We start from the raw sequence: 22,682 nt of genomic DNA, 5'->3' as shown, positions 1-22,682 counted from the left end.
TTTTCAAAATAAACGTGAAACGCTTATAAAACATATTTGACTTAAATAAGAAGAATGAAAGAATGTAAACATCAAAATCGCATATAAAAAGGGTTGAAGTAACTTGACAAGTAAATTAAATAAAACAATGTTACAGAGTCACTGAACCAAATAGAATGACGAAAGTAATATAAAACAAATTTAATTCAAATTGAATATTATCCAAAATATGATTAACAAAACGAAATATTCAAAGCTAGTCTGAACAAAGCTTAATCGTATCATTAGATTATCTTCAAATTTATGATACTTCTGTATCACAATATCTGCTGAATCGATTTGGAAATCGAAAGGTAATACCTACGTACCTACTATTTCGCAAATCGTACACAGGGTTCCAATCCAATCGATTCGAAGTGAGACGCAGCGAACCAATCACATTGCAGTGTGGTTGTCGTTGCGTCTCACTTCGAATCAATTCGATGGTGAGAAGTGAAATGCAAACCCGCACTTCACCCACAGATTAGATCAACTTAGGTACATGTACCTATTCTTAAAGTTGATCTATCACTTCGATTAATTCGTATTTAATTTAATGTAAGTATATAAAGGAGTATTGACGTATTTTAATAAGTATTAATTCTTAAGATCATTGGACTGCCTCTTGATAACAACCACATAAAAGAGATGTTCAGATGGTTATTTTAAAATATTGTCTATTTAAATGGTATTCTAGAATTGTCATTACAAATAAGCATAATTTGTTGTAAACGGTTCTTTGATCGGAACAATGTAAACTATCTAATAAACACTATCCTTACATATTATAAAACAAAGTCCTCTGCCGCGTCTGTCTGTCTGTTCATGATAAACACAAAAACTACTGCACGGGATTTCATGCGGTTTTCACCAATATATAGTGTGATTCCTGAGGAAGGTTTAGGTGTATAATTTATTGTGTTTTTATCTGAGCGAAGCCGGGACGGGCGGCTTGTTTAGTTTAAAAGTTATATGAAGTCGAACTCAACCGATCCACCGCACAGCTTAAATGAATTAGAACAGCCTAACTACCTAATACTATTCTGCCCTAGTGCAGAAATCCATATTTTCCCGTGGATATTGTGTAACTAATAGGCAACAATAACATTTCCAAAAAGGGTTGACATGAAGCCGGGACCCGGTAAAAACACCGCTGAATCTTCAAAAGTTTAAAGTTTATTTTTTACGCTGACCGTGGCCTTTGCGGCATCACAGTCTCGAATGTCACCGAGAACACGCCGGTACAAAAAACTATTCTGTCTATAACATTATTGAAGAATTTTGTTCATTTACGCACTTAACACTTATTACCATTATTTAACGCCCGCGTCAATTTTCACCCCCATTATAGTAATTTAGGGGATGATTTTTGAAAAATAAGTAGTCTATGTTTGACCGCGGTTCTTTCACTATACCTACATACCAATCAAAATCCATCCAGCGGTTTGAAAGACAGACAGATAGACAGACTTTTGCATTTATTAGTATGGATTGTGCTACCAACTGAATGTAACTTGAAACAGTAGTCAATGGCCGGTCTCCTCATCTGATGCCGGGCGAGTGCTCCCGAGATGGGCAGGGCCCTAATTCTGTCTGATGGTAGGTAAGCCGCAGCCTTGCAAGTCTCACCTGACCAGGTGTCAACCGCGAGCTATCTAGGCCGATCGCTGATATGTACCTATATCTATGTATAGTCCTTTAAAATACGGCATGAATAATTCATGAAGAATCCAAAAGAACGTCCAAATACCCGTCCTATACAGGACGGGTATTTTTTTTTTCAAACATTTGTTCCAAAACATCGCGTACATTTCTTTAGATTTTTGAATTTCTTTTTTTTTATATAGGAACTTATTAAATACGATAAAATTACCAATATGACACAAGAAATACCGAAGCGGCTTTTAAAGTACAAGTATTATGCCAAATTATGTATACTTCTACATATATCTTGACAACAGTTTCATAATGAAATTATGACCTTACGATCGCCATTACCAAGGCAATAAAAGTACTAATTATTTACGAAACACATTAAAAACACTACAACATTGTCAAGTTAACTTTATATTCTAATTTTTATTTACCGACATATTTACAAAAGAAAATACTAATATTACAGATGCATAAATGAATACGATAAAATACAGAAAATAACCTATCACAAATTGTATCAACAAAAAGAATAACCGAAAATAATGTACTAAATTTAAATTTTAAAAAAAGAACACCACCGAATTCAAAATTAGAACTCACCTGTGCTGGCGTAGGTTGTCCTGTCTCTTGAAACTCTTGCCACAGACTTCACAACTGAAAGACAGTTCAGGACTCTTGTGGGTGCGTTCATGTATCATCAGGTTATAGGACTTGGTGAAGCGGCGCTGGCAGTATTTGCACACAAACTCGCACTTAGGGCGAAGTTTACGCCTGAAGTCCCTAGTGTGATCTTCGTCGATCTGCATCACAGCGAACATTTTGTCTGATCTATGATGCGACGCTGGAGACGGGCGGGGCTACAGCGCCTGTAAAAACCATATCTTATCAGATAACTGGAAAACGAATTATTGTCAACCCTATTGTAATGCTGTAAGGTTGCTGTTATACTACAGAGATAAAAGTTAGGTATGTGTATTTTGTAATGTATGCGTAAGTACAGGTTGTTTAAAAAGTATCCAATTATTTTACTCAGTAAAAAGTAACAATGTATCAAAAAGGTTATGTTTACAGTTCATGGTTTTAGTCATTATTTTGTTAGATTTTTACATCCGCATGTACTACTAAGTATCGTAGTTATAACTCGTAGTAACAACGTTAACACATTAACGATATGAAACGAATAAATTATCGCAATTAGCATCCAAATTATGGTTTTATAACGTACACACCTTTGACGGCTTTAAATTAAAACTAATAAAAAACACTTCCACAAATCACGTTCGGAAACCGAAGTAACAAATTAAGTAATCACAATGCGTTCCGAATTTGAAAAATCGCGGACATAGATCGTGTAATAGTATAGAAGTGTCAAAGTAGCGTCCGATCAGGAGCGGGTGCGTTTAGCAACTGGCTGGTAAGAAGGCGAGAGGGTGCGGATACTACCAACTGATAATGTTACGCGGAAGCCCCCACCACGTGGCGCAATGGACAGGTAGCGCGATGTCTCGGGAATCGCTTGCCGACCCGGTGGGCGTTTTGATATTAGTCTTTGGCAAAATACAACACAAGTTCTATTACGTTGAATCAACTGTCTCTGCGACCTGTGTTCGTTCAAAATATTGTATTTAAGTAATTATTACTTTAAATTACGCTATAGTAAAAATACAGTACATATAGTACTCTCGATAGAGATGTAGATCCATAATTGAAGCAATAAGTCGAGCAATGTCGACTAGTACACAAGTTCAAGTTTAAGTATAATTGTAGGTACTTATTAGAAATCACAAAATAATCCCAACTAACATTATAAATGTGAAAACTCTTCACGCTGTATTTACTCAATCAATCATTTTGAAATTTTGCATACATAGAGTTAGAAGCAAATAGCAAATGCTAGCAAAATGCACAAACAACTCAAAAGTAGATCTTATATAATATATGAAAATACGATCGTTCTATACAAAATATTTCCATATTGCAACATTTTAAAAGCATTCTGTATTTTAATGTCATTTCCTACATCAGTAATTTAAAATCATGTCAAACGGCCTTAGGTGACTTGAATAGAATCTGACACCAGTGCTAGCAAATCGAAAAGAACTCTAAAAGAAATGAATTTGTATGATTGAAGAAGAAGAATTGAATGAAGAAGTGAATTTGAAGTGATTAGAACTAAAATAGACGATGTCCAAACAATACACATGTATTATTCCTTGGCACAACATTGATACGTTACTCCGGTCCCGGCTTCGCTTCGGGTAAAAACAAAATAAATTGTACACCTAAACCTACCCCAGGATTCACACAATCTATTGGTGAAAACCGCATGAAAATCCGTGCAGTAGTTTTTAAGTTTATCGCGAATAGACACACAGACAAACGCGGCAAAAGACTTTGTTTTATAACATGTAAGGATGACACATATGAAACTGCACAAATTAATAAAACGATGGAAACTGTATGGTATAGTTTCAATGTCGTGTGGGAAGCAACCGGTGGCTTGGGGCGCTACCACGGTTTCACTCACGATGGTCTAACACCCACTGGACCTTCATAATTCGACCCTACCTCACACAGACATTAGTTTATGCTCAATAATTTTCAGTTTCTGTCACAAAAAGTCGAGCGCAAACTTAATTAGTAAATAGGTTTGCGCACGACTTTTTGAAAAGAAAGTGGAAAAATATTGGGCATCTATGGCATAATCCATGGAGCTTCCGTCTCAAACCAGGATCATTAAAAAATTATCTCCCATACATACGCCTTATCATGAAGGTCGATTGAGTACTGAATTAATTCTATAAAAAAGATGTATTACTCTTTTATGGAATTAATTTAGTACTTTTATTATTTACTTAATATTTTATATACAGAAATTACTTTAACGTTAATGTCGGTTGCATGGAATGCACAAATTTTTTGAAAAATTATATGGATCTGTTTTTTTCTTTTGGGTCGAATCTTAAACGCCCAGTGGGTAAAACACACACGATTCATGATTATTTCGGCACCGGTACTGTTGCCGGCAAATTGTTGATCATTTCGGCTTCTGTTATTACAAAGACCTCCGGGTACTTTCTAGATTACGCATGCAATTAGAGACGTTGCTGAGATTTTATTAGAAAGATGTGGGGAAAAATATTTGGTAAGTAAAAATAAATTTTGGGTCCCCTAGGTATAATTAGCTGCTGATGGTACATTTTGTATAGTAGTCGATTTTTTTTTGTTGTAACCGTTTCCAGACAAGGTTTTCTTTAATATTAACTTAATATTCACAATGATATATTTCTACTATTAACCCCAGTTGAAGAAATCTCTGAAATGCAACCACACAATTTAGTACAAAAATCCCTAAGGTTTTCACAAACTCAAACAGTCAAAGAAGTAATAAAGAACAGCTCTTGGAACAAGCGTGTAGCGGCACTTATGAGAAATTTTATAGTCTCGTAACTGCGTACGAGTGGGCCTTATGAGCGGCCGTCACGAGTTCAGAACAAGACGTGTAAGGGCCGAACTCGACTAGTGCTCTGCTATGCTGTACTAACTGAAGCTAAGTTTCCAACAACCAAAACCAGCTTTTCGTTTGCCAAAAGTTAAGAAATTTGTTTTAGTTTAGGTCGAAATTCTATTGGTTGTTCGAAAATTAATCTACATTTTAAAATTAGCACAGCATAGCAGAGCACTAGTCGAATTCGAGCCTAGGACTGCTAGACCACTGCAATGCACTATAACATTGAAAAGATCTTACGGAAGAAGTTTAGGTACATTATGTACAAGTTTTCCAATAACAGTGGAATTGAACAACGAATTTAGAGACGAAAAATGTATATTTTAAATATAAATAAATTATCAGAAGATCATTTAAATATAAATAATATAATTTGATCGACGATCGGTGTTACTAAGCGAAATATTTTAATCTGTTAAAAAATATCAAACAACTTCACGATGCAACACGTCACGACAAACCTTATACAGATCGAACAAAATTGCCAATAAAATCAAATGTTACGTCAAGCTAAGCTATACCATAGAATATAGCGTGTCCGTGCGCAGCCATGGATTAAGACCTTAATGAGTTGGTATTCATGAGCAAATCACATACATGACCAACCATAACATCTCGTTAATTAAGCAGAATAAGCATTAGTCAATATTCACTTTCAGACGTTATGAGTCATATTAGGTTTTGTCTTTAATCGTAAATGTCTAAATAGGATCGAAGATGAATAGAATTGATAAATAAGTCGTATATGTTCTTTCTTATGGAACATGAATTATGGATGGGAATTCACTGTCAGAGTTATTATCAACAGTGTTGGATACTTAAAATTTTATCACTTCTATCATTTTATACAACCGCAAAAAGATCAAGACACAAGCCTCAGTAATTCTTTCAAGAATGCCTACCATACCTACCTACAGCCAACATAAGTACACTTTTCGTTTGGTGGTTTAATTGTCTATCTTAGCTATAGTAACAAATATGGCTGACCATGGGCTTTGTACATTACTGACCCGAACCGTAGAAGAGTAACAAATCCTAATCCAAACTAATATTATTTTAACTAATGCGAAAGTAAGTTTGTTTCTACCTAATGCTCTATTTACTCATCCAATCTTTTTGAATTTTTGTATACATGTAAATTTAAGTATGGAGAAGGACATAGGCTACTTTTCCTCCCGGAAAAATAACTATTCCCGTGGAGAATTTAGAACAGAATGTTGATCCCAGAAAATGGATATATATAAAGTATATAGATTTACGTACCAATTCGAGTGGCATCGATTCGGATAGAATCTTGTTGCATTTGGGATACCGGTCACTATTTTTCAGGTGCTCATCAAGGAATAAACAAAACGCGTTTCTTCTAGAGCATCTGGAGCTAAAAATCTAGTAATCGTGTACATTTGTTTTGAAGAAGTAAATGAAATTCTTATAAATTCTCCAAATCAAATAGACCAATATCACTCGTAACTACTTAACTCGAGGTACTCCAGGAGGATCGCATTTTAACTACTTTAGCCTGAAAAATATTGACACGTGACACAAGATCGGTAAGCGTATTTAAATAAGTGCCATATGAATTGGTCCACAGGGCAATATACCTCAAAACATATAGGTAGTTAGGTAATTTTAATGATAGTAACATCACGACAAACAGTAAACCCGAGAGCGAGGTCGCAAAAACTTGTAAGGTACTTGTATTAAAGTATACTCCTTTTATGGTAGAAAAACTCATCCTGATAAGCTTATTTTAACTAGATTATTGTTTAGAAGTTACCGCCAGAATAAACTTTATGTTGAAACTAAATGTCGCAAAATCTGTAAGATCAACTGATTTTGGACGATTAAAGTTGCAAATTAGACTATCTTTTATAAATTTTCTACATTAATATTTTTTTTTAATATACCGAAAACTAATATAGCACCTTTGAAGTATTCACTATCTGGAAACACATCTCAAAACTCACTTCACTCAATACATTACATTTGTTCAAACACTTTTTACTTATTAACTTTGCATGGTCTTCTAAAACTAAAGGCGTGTGACGGCTCATTTTACTTATATAAGCTCATTTAAATTAGTCCAAGCGGATTTCAGGTGAGTCACAGACCGCAAGACATCTTTAAGACAAATCTTCATAACGTCTGAGTCACGGTCTCCCTTGAACTATTGACATGACATTTTCACGGAATGGTTCGTATTTAACATGGGAAAAAATCAATGTTCATTGAATGTGAATGAGCTATATTTTCTTAGAACGTTTTACGCTTATGACGTCAATTATTGTTACGATAATTTACTACAGTAAATTATCAATAAAATTTATTGCTTCTGGTTTTCGCAGGTCAGAAATTTATAGGTGTTGCATCAGAAAGTAAGTGCAAAGTTCAGTGTTGTACGAATGAGTCGTATGTTACCTAACTCGTGACTTATAAGGTATTTGTTTCATAGCACGGTGGGATGCTCTACTATTTCTGGATTGTGTGTGACATACAGTCATGCATGAGATACGAGATTGGTACAACGTGTTTAAGTCGGTAAAACATACTTCGGTGATAAATTCATGGAATTACAAATTTATATTCACATCAACAAACGCAAAATTACTGCAAGTACAACAGATTTTTTACTGCTGACAATATTAATGTTTTTAAACATATTATTGGTCATTTTGCTTCATTAACAACATTGTACAAATTCGCACCTACATGTACAATATTACACGTACAATCAACTCATAATAATTGCCCACAAAAACTGCCACTTCAAACATAATATCGCAAAATTCCACAAATCAACACAATAGGTTTTGTTCTACTAAAGTTGTGATTTGATTGTTAGCAACATAGTTGGTATATTGTCCTATTCGTATAGTACTTAATGTTGTTGTTACCATGATTAGCAGCCCCGTAATTGAAGTAGAAATCTTGTTTATGCGTTTGTATTTATAGATGGTTATTAGCTGTCCATTTTTAGAATAAGGGTATTAGAAAGAATGAAATGTTACTTAAATAAAATTTAAACGTTAACCAGAATTAAAAAATAGAAAACAATTATTTTATCGTTGTTTTTCGTTGATCCAATACTACGAATTTTATTTGGAATCGTAAAAGTATGTAATACATTAAAACAATTTGTTCTTATTTCTTTCTAGCTTCTGCATCTATTATTATTTACATAGCTGAATATATTTTTCATTGATACGATTTCATTTTTTGGTCACATTCCAACAATATGTTCGAACGCAATTTACCACATCCTTAATAAATCTCTTTGTATGAAGAGCATCATTTTAATGTTCATGCACTGAACTATTGAACTGAAGATCAAATGCCAGCCATAAACTTTACCAACCGTTTGGTTTCAAGTAATTAAATTTTACCACACAATAAAAGGCATCGTTATGCTCTAAAGAAGCGTATTCATTGAGAACATCTTTCTTAAAAGTTTATGTAATCACTACAAAGCATTGCCTACATTATTTTTATTTATTATATGATTATTGACTTTTGGCAAAATACTAAAAATTGATATTCCAATCATCCAAAAATTGATATTCCAATCGTCTAAAAATTGATATTCCAATCATCCAAAAATTGATATTCCAATCATCTAAAAATTGATATTCCAATCATCCAGAAATTGATATTCCAATCATCCAGAAATTGATATTCCAATCATCCAAAAATTGATATTCCAATCATCCAGAAATTGATATTCCAATCATCCAGAAATTGATATTCCAATCATAGTCCAATTGATATCAGCTATCAGTTCAATCATTACAATCAAATTTTTACATCATGTCGTCAAAGTATGTCGTAACTCTTAACATTAAGTACCTAATAATGTGGATCATGAGTAGACAACACAACATATAATTCTGATTTACGCCAAAATACGTATCAAAATTCTGAATAATTCAACATGCAATGGTAATATTAGTAATATCGGTTAATATGACTTACGATAAGCGACGCTCGAGTAGGCTTAGATGATGATATGCTTATTCTTTGAACAAACCACCAACACTTAAACTTATACTATTTTTTACATAATTGTCCTGAAGAAACACTAGAGGACATGCCATGCCCATAAGCTTTCTATCGAGTTAGCAATCCCATCAGTTTTATACTTGCCAACATCAAAACTATATTCGTGTGGTCTGTGTCAAGAAATATTATTTATTAAATTTAAGTTATAGTATTTTGATCGCCTAATACACAACCAATCGGATTTCTAGTAACTCGGCCATTTATTACCACCTATTGAGCGTTTACTACTTACAGTGTGGCCTACAAGAAGTACATAAATAGAACGCAAAGGTCCTATATTATTCATTCAGCACTCGCCTTTACCATTCGTACATGGTTAATTTAATTCTATTCAAAACGTATGAATAATGTAGATACAAAGTTAGTGAGATATAGTGCCCGGTTAAATTTTATTTGAGAATCGTTAATTTTAATTGCCGCTTCGGTTTGCAGTCGCTGCGCAAGAGGCGCTCGGTAATGATTGTGGAATGGGGGTTATGTTACTGTGAAATTATAATTTCAACTGTACACAAAGCTATAATTTTATAAGATTTTACTGTATCAGCTTCTTCGATAATTTAACCAGCTTTTCTAAGGCCAAAAAAGCATAAAGCATTAAAAAAATGTTGACATACTTGTCTAACATATTTTCAGCTAGATTTCGCAATTATAATAATTTTACCTAATGTATTAGGTTACGTCAAAACTCTCAGAACAAACGTATTGTTTGTCAAACTCTGAGTAGCTTAAAATCTCAGGTCAAGACATATTATTTATATCTTTGATTAGCTGTTTCTGTATTTCCATTCTCATTCATAATTATGTGCAATATAAGTATATATTTATGTAATGTGTGTATGTAAGTTTATAGTATTAACATTTATGTAGGTTTATGACATTTATTTTAAGTATATTTATTAAAACTATTAAAACAATTATTAAAACTATTTTTACAATTGTCAGTTTAATCTGACCCGCATTTCTGTATTTCCTCGTCTAGCAATTTCCCAAAAGGTTGCCTGGAAGAAATTGCTTACAGCGATAAGGCCCCCTTTTGCACAATGTATCTATATCATAATGTCAAGCTATGTGTGATTATACATTTTGTACCTATGTATACTATGTAATTAATTTGTACAATAAAGATTTTTTGTATTGTATTGTATTGTTTATTACAGCTATCTAAATCCTGCGAGGTTGCGGGTGATTTCAAAGTAACACCTACCAAATAATCCCTTCTAAATAGGAATGTGTCAGTTTCATTAAACAATACTATCATTACAATACCATCAGAAAGTTCATAAAGGATACTGACAACGATCTAACCGAAAAGGGACTTGAATAGCATTTGTAAAACTCAATATTTATCAAGTTGTGTCATTGGTTTTATTCTCGGCCTAATATGGTCTATTATGGACCATTGAGTCCATTATCAATCAAAAAATCAAAATCAAATCATTTATTCAGAAATTAGGCCTTCACAGGCACTTTTTCACGTCATAATCTAAATTAAATGATACTAAGCTACAAACTACTAGCATTTCGGAACGACCACTGCTGAGAAGAAATGCCGAAAGAAACTCATTCAAACAGTGTTGGTCCCTATTATGCCAGAAGGGCTTACCATTTTTTATATATAAATTTATGTATAATTTTTTTGTTATAATTTTTTATCAGTAATATAACATTAAGTACATAATAAAGTACATGGTCAAAAGGTATACTGAAACATATTATGATTGTGATCAAGTGCTGATGAAAGGAAAATATATATATACTTATATATATATGTATAATTAACCAAACAAAAAAAAACTTTTAATAAAAGATCGAGCTGACCAGTTCCCCCGGCAGCACCCGTTCACGAGTTGACGCGTGAGTGACATTGTGACAGAGTGACATCGCGAAGCTCAACCACAATAGAGGGAACCTCCCGACCCGATCCACGATGCCGCTACCGGTTTGACCATTTGAATGTGCATGACATATTCGATCTCCATAATCTAACATAATAGATACCTATGTTACTTTCAGACACTTGGAGATCACAAATCACGTATATGTTTTACAATAAATGTCAAAATATATGTAATAAACATGTCAAGAAAATATATAAATAATAATAAAAAATAAAAAAAAATTAAAATCAAGTGTGAGAGGTGGAAGTTTTAGGAAGGGTCCAAGGTTTTTTATCATTTAAATAGTCGCTAATCGTGTAATAAGCATTAGCCATTAAAGCATTTTTAATATATGATTTAAATTTTGGCATTGGCATTATGAACCTTTCAATGATGTTCCAATCGCTGTGTCAGCGTGAGTCGTTTCGGCTCTCTTTAGGATTTCTAGGAATTTGTCGATGTGTTAAATTCTCTTTGTATTTAATTGAGCAATGGATTTTTGAATTCTATACATTCTTCGACCGTGGATTTGTTACTCATATTTTTTTAAGTAGGTACACCTAGTTAGATATATTTATATTTGACGACCTCAGTGGCGTAGTGGTAAGGTTCTTGCCACTAAACCGAGAGGTCCCGGGTTCGGTCCCCGGTCGGGTCATGATGGAAACTGATCTTTTCCTGATTGGCCCGGGTCTTGGATGTTTATCTATATATGTTGTTGTTATAAAATATAGTATCGTTGAGTTAGCATCCCATAACACAAGTCTCGAACTTACTTTGGGACTAGCTCAATCTGTGTGATTTGTCCTAATATATTTATTTATATTTAAAGTACTATTATCCTGATTTTACAGTTATGTTCTTTCGTTCATCTTTGCATGAATTCAATGTTATTATGGATGTGCATAATAAACAAAAATATCTGAATGACCATGACATCGTCTCAAATCGATGTATCGATACGACTGCACGATTCGATTTGAATAAAATTATTACCATCATTGTTCCGGACTCCTCTCATTTCAACATGGATTTTATGTTTATCATTCTATTTGACATTTTTACGAACAATAGCATCTTTCTCATACCGACTTATGGCTATCTTCTTATAAGCGAGAGGGATGGAATGTGATTGTTAGCTTGTCTTTTAAATTTTGAACAGAATGTGTGGTATGAGCTGAATCACGTTTTCATAATTACAGTATTTGAGGTTATGAATAAATATTTATAGACGAACGATTTATTTTATTATAGTTTTTTTTTATATATCATATTAAATTACTAAATTGTTTGTTCTTTTATTTTTTCATATTCAGTCTAAAAAAAATGCCTTTTCATTTATTATCCAAAGGCCGTATTAACTAATTTGTAGCATTTATAAATACTCAGAATTAAATGTAATAGCAATCAATCGATAAACATTTTCCATCGAAGTAAAATCGATCTTTCGACGTAACTACATGGGTGCAGTTTATAATGATGATAATAATAACAATTTAAATTTAAATCCGAGCTAAGACGAGCCAAATTATAATATACAAATGAGCGAGCGAGCAGAAATAACGAAACAGTTTATGTCTCGAGCGTTCCCACAGGAACGTTATGCGCCGCGACAAGAACAGCGACGAGGGTGGAGTAGCCTTCGTTATATTTTTTATTAATCATTTTCAGTAATTTTTTTTTCACGTTTTCAGTTAATTTAGCATATTTTTTTGTACATATGTAGTGTTGCTTAAGTTGTTTTTAATACAACATTAGAATAAAATATGTTCGCCCTTTTCATGATATTAAATGCCATTAAAATAGTAATTTCGATTGGATGCAATTTTAAAAAGGATTGCAATTTTATTATAATATCATGTTAATTATCTGTGCATATTCCTAAGAAGTCTAGAAAACTGTCATATTTGTAAACTGGATACAATTTTAAACGAGGACAAAAAAATTAAAATGTTTTTGGTAGTTACGCTATGGAAGATTGATTAAAATGTGAAATAAATTTCAATATTTCGATCTACATTTCGTGTTAAAATATACTTTAAAATTATATCAAATTCGAGTGGCGACTCCACAGATGCCTCTGTTCGACAAGTAACCAAGTATCTGTGAGTGCCGGCTGATATATTGGGGGCTTCGGCCGAATAGCCCCCGGCGAGATCGTCTGCCTATGTACCATTAAGCATTATGTTACTTAAGGGCTTATTACACTATGCGATACTCAGCGCGTACTGTATACAGGATGACTTTTTAATCACTAGGTACATTTTGTCTAATCACTTGTTCTATACATAATTAAATACCTAATTTGAGGAAAATGTAGGGATCACCTGAATTTTTTTACGCGATTTCGGGGTTGCTTCCATACGAAAAGTTGTTAAATATGGACTGAGCTGAGCAATATATAGATAAAAAGTACTCAGTTATTAAAAACTCATCCTATAAGAACGGGCGATCAGTCGAATCTTAAATTATTTAGTATTATTACTGGCATTTCTGAATGAGCACTTATTAAAATAATATAATTATAGTGCAATCATGACATGCGAGACGTGCGGATTATTGAACGAATAATATTCTAATGAAACAAAATCCAGTCGAATATCAACGAATACACGCACGCATAATACATAAGTACAATCTACACAGAAGCCCTTCCCTTCCCAGATCGCCCTCAAGAGGAGGGGCGGCCCTCACGGTAGCTAATACAGAGGCATTTACAGTCCACACATTATATACTCGATATAACTGGCTACTGGCTTACGCGTCGTCCAATAACAAAGAGCTTTGGTGAAAAAATATTACGCGTACGAAAAAATGTTGAACGATCATTTTGTTCTAGTTAATAAAGTTGTAAATTTATTTTCTTCTATTTTCAAAATTTCTGTTTTGACCACTAAGTATGCTCCATTGTGGTATTTTCGACAAAAAGTACTTTACAAAAAGTATCTTACTTGTGTTTAAGTTTTAAGAAACATATCATTATATTCAATTAAATTATTGGATACACAATGTAATTACTCAAAGAACATATAGACAAAATGTTGCGGTATGGTAAAAGAAAAACAAACAAGGCATGTGCTTTCCGCTGTAGTCTCTCTACACTAAATAAACTAAAACAAATAAATCATACGATTCATAATGTATGATATATATATAATATTAATTCAGTTCATGAAGGGTTCGGTAAAGGGAAACATCGTGAGGAAACCTGCACACTGGTTGATAATTAACTTGTGTGTGAAATGGAAAAGGCAATGGCAAACCACTCCGTTACTAATGCCAAGAAAGTTGTTATGTGTGTTAAATTCCACGTAATGACCACGACCCTCAGCCATGAGGAATATGACTATGAAGGAGAATTCAGTTCATGAACCAAATATAATTGATCATGAAAAATATGTCCGTATAATTTATAAAAAAACTATATATGGTTGTGTGATTTTAAAAAAATCCATAGTAGATATTGGACGTAGTCAGTTCTTACCTCATAAACACGATAGATAAAGATATCACAAATTTTATGAGTCGCTTTTTCAATATCGTTTTTATTTGTTCGTGACCATACATGACTACAATACACTATGAAGCCTGGATTGTCGTAACATATACAACCAAAATTAAGACATCATACTCCCTTTTATGCCCGTTATCTGCATTGAATAATCATAAAATCAGTAGTTATTAGATTCGAAGCTATAAAATAATATTTTATATTCATAAATGTGTAATCGTGAATATTAAAAACCCTTTGACGGTCGACAATATTGCTGAAGATCACTCATGCATTACGTTGATTTTAAATTGCCATTGGTGAAGTCGTCGTGGAATTTTTGGCTATTTTCATCTTGAGCAAAATAATTACTGTAGTAAACATTATCGAATATAATTAAGTCTAAACAGGTCGGATGTTTTTTTTTGTTAATTTTATTTTAAAGAAAATAATAAATTACAGTTAATTCTGATACCTAAGTAGAAATATTTTTGTACAAGACGATATTATTATTTTCTCATTGAAATGAATGAACTTTATTTTCCCACCTTAAAACAATGAAGATAGAAAAAAAACTTATATATAAAAACCGTGCAGCCTAATTTATTATAAACATATAATCAAGCTACTGTGCGCCAATCAGGACGTGGGGCGTGGCGCGTAACACGGCTGCGGCTGAAGTTTAAAAAAGGACCGTTTTTCTTTATTTACATGCGCGTGAGCGCGTGGGTGGGACTTTCTATCGCTCGCGGCTTTCTCGTGGGACGATATGCTCAACTCAACGTATTATTATGTATGACTACGCTTGATACATGTTGGGAGCATGTCTTGGATATTGAAGTATGTAGGTAGGTATATCAACAATATTATTCGACGTTATAAATTATATTAAAATATCTTGATCATACGATAAATTTATGAATTCTCAATGATGATATTTTTAACCTTTCATTTTGAATTTAATTTAGATTAATTACCTTCAATTAATTCATTTTAGATTAATTACCATTGCCAAAAACTTAACACCTGTCATATTTCGTACTAGTACTGCCCCTATACTTATCTTTTAATTGAGTACGTGAAATCAAACACAATTAGTCAGTACAGGAAGTAACTTGTAAGATCACTTGCTGCGGTATTAAAGTCATACATTTTCTTCATGTGACTACAATGACTAAAGGCCAATTCGAGCAAACTATCGAACAAAAGCCAATAAGGCACTTCCCTTTCAAAATACCCAAAAAAGGTGCCGGATCAAACAGCTGTTAAACACTCAAATTTGACCAAAAACAATCTGACTCCTAAACACACATAGCAGGTATATCACCTGGTTGTGGGACGTGGCGCTTCATCGCAAGTACCTATTTTGTGTGTCAAAAGTAAACACTCTGCGCGAAATAGCCTCAACAAACATACCGAATAACCCGTGAATGGGTAGTGATTCTACAAAAAGTTTTGACGCAGTTTAGCCACTATTACGACGGCATAAAGTTAACCTGCTTTTTATTATATTTATATCTAAATTTTGTGAATGAAACTCAAACTTCTATGTTTTTTTTTGTTGTAGAGTTTACTACAGTCCAGTTTTTTGTTTAATGAAAAAGGAAACATATTTATGCATAACTACAATATCTGTAAAAACCAAGTATTCTTTTAAATATTCTATGTGTCCAACTAACTGTTTAACAATATGAACTAGAAAATGTCATTACACTCACCAGTCATTTTGGTACTGAGATTTTCAATATTCTTAATTTGAATTTCAAAAGTTTATTTGCTTTATCAAATAAATGACGACAACTTTTCACAGGCAAAGAACAATCACTCAACGGAATCGCACACTTCACTCTACTTTATATCACACAAAGTCGACTTGTGAATCACTTACAATAAAAAATTTATCGGCATATCTTTCACCAATGATTTATTATACTTATATCTGCCTACATGATACGAAAACAACGTGGATTCGCTACGGGTGTCAGCGATTGGGCAATTTTCCGAACCTACATAAAAAAAAACAAAGAGGTTTTTCTGCCTTAAAATGATAAGTTAAAATTGTTAGATACAATATAAGCGATAATTTTAATACGTTCTTAGAATGTTATCGTAACAGAAAGGGAAATACAGAAAGCCTTGCCCAGCCCATTAAAGTTGTGATAACTCCAACATGTGTTAAAAATCACAAAAGGTTTAAAAATATATTATTTCTTTGCATATTTAGAATTTAGAATTGTATGCGAAACCAATTAACCCATTCCCCAAAAGTTTAGCGAAAAGTGTAGATATAACAATTTTTTGTAAAGTTTTGAGATTTGTGCAACTTTGTTAATCATTATTTATTCTGGATTCTCTACTCTATAATTCCATTAAAAGTAATATATGTGTAAACTCGTGATCGGGTGCTGCCAAGGGTAACTGGTCAGCTGACCAGTTATATATCATATAGGTATTTTGTTTTATATCTAATTAATTAATTGATCTCAATCATAACATATTTTTTGTATACTTTTTGATCATATTTGTTATAATATTAGAAAAAAGTAAGTATGTAAGAAACAATAATGGTAAGCCCTTCTGGCGTTATAGGGACCATAATGAATTTCTTTCGGCATTTCTTCTCAGCAGTGGTCGTTCCGAAATATCAATAGTATATATAATTTGTAGCTTTTTTGAGAAATTACTATATAATATAAAATTTGACGTGAAAAGTGCCTGTCAAGATCTAATATCTGAATAAATTATTTTATTTTGAATTTGACTACTTCATTGAGAATGTAACCGGAAAAGCGATTAGATGAGAGATGAGAGAATCATATTGATGAAAAGCAACTAGCATCTTAATCCATCAAGTGTCAACCACAAGTAATCAGTGTGTATCAACACGAAGTCGACAAAAAATATTTATGATGACAATGTTTGCCGACCCTTGAATGGAATGGAGTCGCGCTCCACTTGTTGACATTTAACACATCCCAAGAAAGGAATGCCTTTATCTGTTAGATTACCTATAGATAAAAAAGCCGAAACTTTTGTCTTTTATCTAGTCCAAACACAAATTTCCTGTGTGCCGTTCAAGTTGTTATGTGACTGATGTTTCTATAAATATGTAAGTACTTAGTATTTATTTTTTGTTAAATATAAAATTTCCTAATACGCAAACATGTATCCTTTTATTATTTTTGGCCTATTTTTCTTTTGTTTATGGTATTTATCACGTAGGTAAATTCCGATTATGTTTTTTTAACCACATTGGAACTAAACTCATGTTTATGCTTTTGCATAATGCACAAGATTGCATGTGATTTAAATCATCTTTATATATTAATTGTATTAAAAAAAAAAACAAGAAATAAATTATCCGTAAATATGTTTAAGACATAAACTTAAAGTTTACAAGATCAAATACAATCGTATACAATAACAAACTGTATTGTCCCCATTCCATTATTTTCAAAATTGGAATGCCAACTCCGTCAAGAATTTTAATACCATAGACTATGGAATGTTTACATAATGAAAAAAAAAACAAATTAATATGGGATTTCGTATAATGAATTCCGTGTCGTCGATCAATATTGTTATAAATGGTTCGAAGCGATCGCCTGAGGAGAGCGGGGTCCTTTTTATTTAAGGTGACAAATGATTGCGGGTCGTTTGTGGTATGATCGTCAGAGATCACAGAATAAATATTTATAATTAGAATATCATGTTTTTGAGCCAAAGCCTAGGTTAGTCGTGATGTGTTGAGTAACGTATGATCTAATTTCACTTGGTTGATAACATCCAAAAATATTCACACAATCTATTTTTTTTATGCCCGACCCGGAAAAGTTTTTGGTAGGTTTACTCAAATGACATTTTAAAATATGTATTTTTATTTCATTTAAAAAAAAAATAAAATTTTATTTAAAAATATTTTAATATAAGCTATTATTGACATTAGAAAAATCTTGTTTTCTTCAACGCGTGACATAAACATCATGTCCGTTCAGTAAACTTTTCAGGAACTTTTCTGGTTGCCAAACCTGGTTAAATCATCAGGTTATGCTTATTATACATTTCTCATAGTTATGCATTGTCATGGAAATTGACTGATTGATTGAGAAAATGAGTTCTAGAATAAAATTACCTACTTATGTAGTCAATTTATTAGAAAGAAACTAAGTATTGTCATGATAAATCACATACCATTTCTTTAGAAAGATTTATTTCAATAGGTAACTCTTTATTTTGGTAGGAAAGGAGTCCAAAGTGTTCTTCGGCAAAGTTGAAAGAAAATACCGTGCGGCGAAGCGCCCCGGGGCGAGTCCCCGAATATGGACGTTCGATATTTGAAAATTTGAATTATACCAGCTACGGGTGCGATTTTATTGGTCTTCTTTGACATTCGTTGTCACTGGCATGTAATAAAAAAGTGTCAAATTAAAAGTTTTAAATTTTTGTTCTCTTGTTTCCAGTATAGTGCTGCTACAAATAGTTATATTCTGAATGTGTCTTGTCTAATCGGATATTCACTAATGTAGAATTATAAACATATCTGATATCCAAAATGCGTAGGTTAAGTATAAGGTTATTAAAAAAAAAAGATTTATCTTAAATTGTATCATCGTCTAAATATAATTTGCCTTATTTGCACCGTAGCGAGACGAGACAGAGGAGGCGCGGGCGGCGCGTGCGCCCGCCACCGTGTTACGCGTGTAATCTGGGAGCTAACTTACAATATCTGCCCTCCTTTTTATAAAGCTTACCAGCTACCCATATATTAAATTTGTTCAAAAAGAAAGTTTAAAACAAATCTATCCAAACTACTTTCAGTTTCATTTTAGTGAAATGGTTAAACAAAGTCAAATTTAATATGTTATTGATTAGTTTTATAAAATAGGAATATAATAGGCATTCATAATCTATCGAAAATTCGTCAACTACCATAAAAAATAGTAATATAACAGATTTTATAAAAAGATTTTTCTTTATGAAAAAGTTTCCTTAAAACTTTTCCTCAAATCCGCCCGCGGGAAAATGAATCGTGTGCGTTTGTCATATGTCAATGCCCCCCCATAATTTCTGGTCGGTAGAAATTTTAAACAAAATAGCATAGGATACCTTATGCTTTAACCTAGGTCTTTAACTATATTTATTCTAAATTTTATCAAAATCGGTCTAGCGGTTTAACCGTAAAAGCGTGACAGGCAGGTATTCGTATATATAATACATATTATTTGTATTCCAAAAATTAAAAATAAATATACAAAATATAATCTTATGAAATCTTATGAATCAAAAGTTATAGCTTAATTAATCATAAGTTAGGAAGTATACATACGAGTCGGCATATACGAAAGCAAATGACAAAACTTAATTTAAAAATCGGCGTCTGGCTCTCAGACTACAGCCGTCGGTAATTACTGATGTAAATTCTTGGTCTCGGCCGACGAGAGCCAACTTATGTCGTTTACCTTATTCAATCATAACGATTTAATACAAAAGGTCGGATACGGGTTACTATACATTCATTTGCGTAAAAATTATACTTTGGGATGTCTCGACGCGGGTGATAAGTAAGGAAGGGTTTTTTTGGATACTTTTATGAGATTTTTTAATAATACAGTTGAGTTACGATTCTGATTTCATGGGAATGTTTTTATATTGAGTTAATTTAACAATTTTAAGTCAAAGTATGCGTAAAATTTTAATTGAAACTTAATTAATAATTTGGTAAATTACTGCGATTACCCGTTTATTATGAGAACCCAAAAAATAATATGCATTTTTTGAGCTTCCGGACATCAAAAAAGTACACATAAATGATTAAATATGTGATAAAAAATTTATATAAAATCTGTGTATGTTAATCTCAAAACAACTATCTATCATGATATTGTTTGATTGGCATAAGAAAAAATAATATCCATGCGGAGAAACTGTAAAAAATATATAATACGCTGATCTGCAAGAACAACGGCTAGCTTTTATCTATTTTTAGACACTGGCAACATGTAAAACCCCATCTTAAAAAAAAAAGACGAATGAGCAATAAGTTACTGGCAGCGTAACTTTTGTTCATCGCAATATTTGTTCAGTTTAAATATTCATTGCGAATGTTCAACTTTTATGTTTACTGTCGCGTTTCTGAGCACGCATGAATTTTAAAGAGTGTTGACAATTTTATGTTGCGAATTTACTTATTCAAATGTGCTAATACTTTAGTAAATTGGCTGTTTTATGTTGCATCAGAAAATATTTATTAGAAAAAAAAGGCGAAAGGAGATAAAATCTTTTAAAATAAATTATAAGTGCAACAGGTAGGTATGATTGGTCATAAAAAAGTATACAAGTGTCCCAAAATTGCGTAAAAAAATTGTGGTATGTCAATTAGGCAGCATCAGTGTCCACAAATCTCACGGGAATGACTTGAAGTGTCAAAAATCTCGCCTAATGATGCGTGCGATACAAAAGCGAACAAAGCGTGGATTCTTTACATCCTGGAAACTTTGACCATTCTTCTTTTATTGTTAAATAAACCATAAATCGTTATAAAATGGTCACCTCATGTCGGTGAATGGAGACTCGGGTGCCCGTGATTTTGTCAAAAAAATCCAATATTTTCGTCGTCCTTTTTCGTCGGCCGTAGCGCCGCGCTGGGCTTGCGCAGGCGCTAACAGCCATTTGCATCATAATAGCTACGATTATTTAAATATACTGTGTTTGTGGACATGAAAGGCTGGGAACCTTTTAAGAATCCTTCATAATTTATACATATTTTTACTTTATCTACATGGAAATGTTAATTGGAATAAAAGTTTTTAGTAAAATATTACCCGATATGAATTTTATGTTTTGTTTTGATTAGTTGTTTTAATAACATTTTTTAGGAAAAACCTTTTTAAGTTGATCGCTATTAGATCAATATTATATATTTATATATCTACATGAAACACAGAACCGGCATTTATATATTTTTCTAATAAACCAGTAAAAAATCCTAGCATAACACACATACAAATCACATACACATGCACAAAAAAATTACTCATACATAAAAAAGTACATACGTAAATAAAACAATAAAATAAATTGGATCTAATCAGCACACTTTACCTCTAGTCTCCAAGCAAATCAAGTCTAATACGAATTGAACTTATAAGAATACGAGCTTAAAGTTTATCAACACTTGTGCGATTCAAATTGTGAATAGAGAAATTACGAGAGCGATGATTAGATCTTGAAAAACATAATGAAAAGTCGAGTACTCACTGTATTTGGCGCGAACAACTGCGACGTTGCTGATTGATGTTTATTTTTACGTATAAATTAGTCGAGTGAGCGCCGTTGACTGTTGCGAGTGCAGTAAAAAACAGTAATTTATTAGTGGCGACTTCTCGTGTTGGCACTGGCTTAACGAGTGTGTGGCGTGCGGTGCGGTGGACAGAAAAAACTGGCTCGTCTGTACGTCGCTCGAGCTGCAGTGGCCTGAGGAAGAATAACCCCAGGAGTCGATGGGAGCTGCCACCGCTTCCGAACGCGCCCCGCGCCCCGCACACCCCGCCACCGCCCGATACAGATCACGCATTCTACGAATACCTTTAGCCACGGTGCTGAACACCACCGGTCGTCCCTTTCGCTCCAACGCCGGTGCTGCTTCGGAAGATGCTGGCAGCAGCGCGGGACGAAGGGGGCCTAATGAACGTTTCACAGCGGACAACGCTTCCTAAGTTCACCAAGTAAAGGTCACCCGGGCTAAGCGAGCCGGCGACGCAGCGTGAGGAACTCGGCGAGGTAGCGAGTGCGCAACACCGGCAGCGCCCACATCACCGCCGTTTACGAGTCGCTGCGAGCACTGCTCTCAGACCGCTATTCGTCTCGCTCGCGCTCCTTACAATCGATCATCTTCTCGCTCACACACGGCGACGTGGAAAAATGTATCTAGTTCTGTGGAGGCGACGCGGAGTGCAGTAGCAGTGTGTTTTTTTTTTCGTTTCAATAAATTTGTGGTTGTTCGTCTCGCTTAGGCGCGCGCCCGGGGCGTCGTCGAGCGAGACGGTGGATTGCCACTGGGTTACGCCTTCCCGCGTTC

At 33.5% G+C, this 22,682-nt stretch overlaps 1 protein-coding gene across 6 annotated transcripts in view; it reads right to left on the bottom strand.

The window, feature by feature from the left end:
• drm (drumstick) overlaps positions 1-22,357 on the bottom strand; it is a 30,382-nt gene extending 8,025 nt beyond the window's left edge. Inside the window, exons 1-2 of one of the 6 annotated variants that reach the window (XM_053754846.2) lie at positions 22,190-22,357; positions 2,275-2,540 (exon numbers count right to left, since the gene is read on the bottom strand). In XM_053754846.2, the coding sequence (XP_053610821.1) occupies positions 2,275-2,492 (218 nt within the window). In that variant the 5' untranslated portion in view covers positions 2,493-2,540; positions 22,190-22,357. Of the gene's footprint in view, positions 1-2,274; positions 2,541-2,903; positions 3,072-7,107; positions 7,256-16,323; positions 16,415-21,862; positions 22,105-22,189 lie in introns of those variants that run through there. The other 5 variants (XM_053754843.2, XM_064436362.1, XM_053754847.2 and 2 more) reach the window with 5 other exon arrangements.
• Positions 22,358-22,682: the final 325 nt, after the last annotated feature.

Source organism: Plodia interpunctella, chromosome 14 (genome assembly GCF_027563975.2).
Source record: "Plodia interpunctella isolate USDA-ARS_2022_Savannah chromosome 14, ilPloInte3.2, whole genome shotgun sequence".
Classification (NCBI taxonomy): Eukaryota; Metazoa; Arthropoda; class Insecta; order Lepidoptera; family Pyralidae; genus Plodia; species Plodia interpunctella.
This window is presented reverse-complemented; position numbering and strand designations above follow the sequence as displayed.